Here is a 3,986-nt window from a genome sequence, read left to right as displayed (position 1 = left end):
TACCTATAATTGAATCCAAGGACACCAGTGTTAAACACTCAGTACTTTTCCTTGATAATGTGTTAATCCAATTAATATAGTGAGATAACCTAACGTTAGTTTATCGAGGGCGGGTTGAGCTAATGAAAAAATGTGAGAGTTAAATTTTAGGTGGCCTATTTGTTTTAATGCATGAAGAAGGCTTTGTTTGAGTTTAAACATCAGGCTACTTACATTATGACAACATTGTAACTTCAATTATTTTACATGATCACCATATGACATATAGAATTTTATTTCATTTTATTATTTATTTTTATACTATCCTATTTGGAATATTTAAAATACAAAACATATCATGATTGCCTGAATTACAACAGACTTTTTTTTAACTTTAAATTTGTTTTAATCTAAAAAATAAAGCATTAAAATTCAAAACTTTATTATTATTACTTGAGAAATTCTCAACCTACAACAGTTCTTTTCAGAACTATCTACATGGTGTACCCATGCATTAATATATTTCATTACTTCGCCATGCAAACCTTCAAACAATTTTTATAATTAATACTACTGGAATTATGTTATCATTAATACAAATATTGTTTTCTACTTTACTACACTTTGTTTCTTTTTTGGCTACTGGTATGCCTATAGTACATGTTCATCCATATTAAAAACACTGCCCTCAATTCTATCTTAAATTTTACACTCTTATTTATTATGTCAATAAAATTATATTTTCTTCTTTCTTCTTAAATGCTTTTGGCAGTACAGTTCTATTTTGCTAAACGAGAATACATTCCCCCACCCACCCATCCCCTACCTCTTGAATCTTCTGACAATGTTTCAAAATAAATTTTGCAAGGCATTTTGGCTTAGGTTCTGACATTCTACATACCACTTAATGTTATCAATGCCGACTGGTATACAACGCGTAATCAGTCCAATCTGGAGAATCGTGGCTGACGTCAATATCGCCCAGCGTAATCCTGACAGAAAATAATCTTTGGTTATGTGTGAGAAATGGATGGTAAACACGAGAACAGATATAGGTGGTGGAATGAAAATAATAAAAATACTATACTTGTCCTTATCAACTTTCAAATTGGAAATTTGGCGACCAGTGGCAGCCAAAGTTCCACGCCACCAGACTTAACTCTAAGTATGAGTTATTTGATGTATAATGCATGATATATGAGTGCTGTTCAATGTATAATGCTTAAGAATAATGCACAATACTGAACTCACTGACCTTTGACATCTAATAACCATGAAAAAAATACAGCAGTCAACAAAAACATAATGCATCCCCAATTTGTTAGTAGTGCTATATCTCCATCTGTCCATTTTAAAACTGCTTTTGCTACAAAAAATAAAAAACGAACAAACATATATTTAGAAACACTATCACTTACAGTACCAATTATGCTTTAATTACTATTTTAACATTTTTAATTATGTGGATATCTGTACTAAGAATTTTTTATTTTACTGTAATTCCTAAGGTAAGCCCACCCACTTGAACACAAAATTGGGCCGATTTTTGGGAGTGGACTTATACTGGGGAATCCCCTTTTCTACCAAAAGGAAAATTTTCAGTCCTAGTTCAAAGCCAATATTTTTTTTTTATAGTATTTGTAAAAGTAGTTAAGCTACTCATTCAAACCATACCTTAGGCATTTGCTCAAGCAAAATTGGGCGTGATATAGGGGGTGAGCTTACATCTAAGGTACTATGATATGATAAATTACTTTGAAGAATTTAAAATGTTTTTAATATAGATTTTAAACATGATTGGCAAGAACAACTTAACCTCACATTGAGGCAAAAAAACAAAGTTGTCCAAGCATGACTGGCCTAAAATCTTGGAAATCTAGCATCAGCTTTGTTTCCAAAAATATATTTCTGCTGCCTATCCCACCAAAAAAGAGTGTAAAATGCTTATAAATGTGTTAAAAAGCTTTAATTAATTGGAAACCTTAACCAGGGATCAAGCAACTTTGTTACTATAAATGCATTGGCTATACAAATGTACAGTAAAGCCATTAACTCTCAAAATTAGGTTAATTTTAAAAGTACTACAGAATAGTAAAACGATTTAAAGAAAAATACCCAGACTATTCAACAACTGTTGGGTGTGGTCGTCGCTCATTGACCGACAAAAAAGGATTGAACACAATGCTTAGGTATGGTTGCAGTCACATGCTGGAACAATCGGTCGGTTCTATTTTTGTCATAGGGGTGTTCTCCAAGTAACAATGGCAATTAGTCGGTTTATCCAGGTAAGTACCGTATATTCACAAAATAGACTATCTGGACTGACTATAATTTCTAAATTTCACTGTGCTATGCAACTTAGCATTTTTTTAACATACTTTAATAAGCTACAACACAAAGACTTACTAGTGTCCGCAATAGGACCCCAAGTATTCCAAGATGAAGCCTGAGTAAAGGCAAGGAACGAAAACAAAGTTAAAATGTACCACCTCCGATGATATGTGTTGACACTAGATCCACCAATTACTTTTGTTTCATCTTCATCATTCAATGACGGAAAAGAATTGTAATGTTCATTTTTTTGTATTGTAGTATTGCCAGGCAATAGAGGGTCCTTTTCGTTGCTCATGTTCATTAAAGTACTACAGAGATTCTATGTTGCAATTTTTGACGAATTCCAGACATGGGAGAGGTACCTAATGTTATAATACTTCCCTTTGGATGACCATTTAATCCAGTATAAAATATATCTTTAGGATCTGAAAGATTAAAAAAAAAATCATTTGTTTAAAGTATCTGCAAAGAAAGGCGTTTTACAAATGTTCTGATTGGATTGGAAAGTAATTATAACACTAACAAAACTACAGTATTCAATACTTCAATGCAAAAATATCATGAATTGTTTTAGACAGTGGGTTGAGGATCGAAAACGTTCAATTCTGTGACCCACCAAACCGGGCTACCTGGCTTTTGCACAAAAATGTCAATACTAATAAATTGTAACATAATTTGATTGTCGGCAATCGTGAATTTGGGGAAACTGTAACCAAAAATGAGAATTTATATCAAAAGTCGCTACGTAACTATAGCCAATCAGAAGACGACTAACAATAAAGTTTGGCTTAGCTGCAAGGCCCTCAGCCAATCACAAACTACCTTCTATGCCGTTTGTCCAATGTAAATAGTAAACAACACACTCCACTTGCAAGTATGGCGTTGGACAAAAGTTCTTCAAATGATAAATCTGAGCCGGTTTCAGGCATATTTTTGTGATACATAGAGTATGGTTGTGTCATTAAGCGTAAACAGCTTAAAGAAATTTAAGGATGTGCAACTCTGTGCAAAAACAACAAATACGAGTTCTCAGTAAGGCCTATTAAGTTTCTGTCGAAGCTGATGAATAGCCTACATATATAACGAAGGGGATCTCAGGGATGGTGGTGCAAGTATTAGTAGTCAAAATTGCACCGAATCTGTTTAAAGGTACGTGTGTGGTTACATATAACGTTAAAAATGGTATGGTATGTTTTACTTAATTGAGAAGCACTAATCGTCTCTCTATCACACCACACACACAGACAGGAAGCCTTTTCCTCAACCTGGGGTACTATCGACAGCAAAATAACCACAGAGTATTGTGAATCAAATACGATGATGTTATATTGTAATAGGCATATTGAGACAATAATGTTGGCAATGAATCGACCCAGCATAAACAACTGACCATGAAGACAAATCAAGAATAGCCATCCACAATTATATAGCAACTATTTACTACTGTCTACCAAGAACAATTTTACTACACAAATTGAATCAATTCAGTTTTTTGTGGCGGGGGATGTGCCTAAGTAATTTAGGCTTAATTTGATTTTATTGTCTTCATAAAAAGAATATAACAAAAAATATTATATTAATAGTACAGTATGCTTTATCTACATAGGAATCCTTAGACACAACATAACAAAAAATATATTAATTAATAGGTATCAAAACTGACTTAAGCAAAT

At 33.0% G+C, this 3,986-nt stretch overlaps 1 protein-coding gene across 4 annotated transcripts in view; it reads right to left on the bottom strand.

Annotated features, from left to right (window-relative positions):
* The window catches only part of LOC117110779 (solute carrier family 49 member 4-like), a 24,469-nt gene that overhangs the window by 14,781 nt on the left and 5,702 nt on the right, over nucleotides 1-3,986 (bottom strand). For all 4 annotated transcript variants that reach the window (XM_033253575.1, XM_033253576.1, XM_033253578.1 and 1 more), the window contains 3 exons: nucleotides 2,386-2,738; nucleotides 1,235-1,345; nucleotides 881-971 (listed from right to left, as the gene is read on the bottom strand). In XM_033253575.1, coding sequence (XP_033109466.1) covers nucleotides 881-971; nucleotides 1,235-1,345; nucleotides 2,386-2,614 — 431 coding nt within the window. In that variant the 5' untranslated portion in view covers nucleotides 2,615-2,738. The remainder of the gene's footprint in view (nucleotides 1-880; nucleotides 972-1,234; nucleotides 1,346-2,385; nucleotides 2,739-3,986) is intronic.

This window comes from Anneissia japonica, unplaced genomic scaffold (genome assembly GCF_011630105.1).
Source record: "Anneissia japonica isolate Jap-2015-1 unplaced genomic scaffold, ASM1163010v1 scaffold2756_len2360902_cov194, whole genome shotgun sequence".
In the NCBI taxonomy this organism is placed as follows: Eukaryota; Metazoa; Echinodermata; class Crinoidea; order Comatulida; family Comatulidae; genus Anneissia; species Anneissia japonica.
This window is presented reverse-complemented; position numbering and strand designations above follow the sequence as displayed.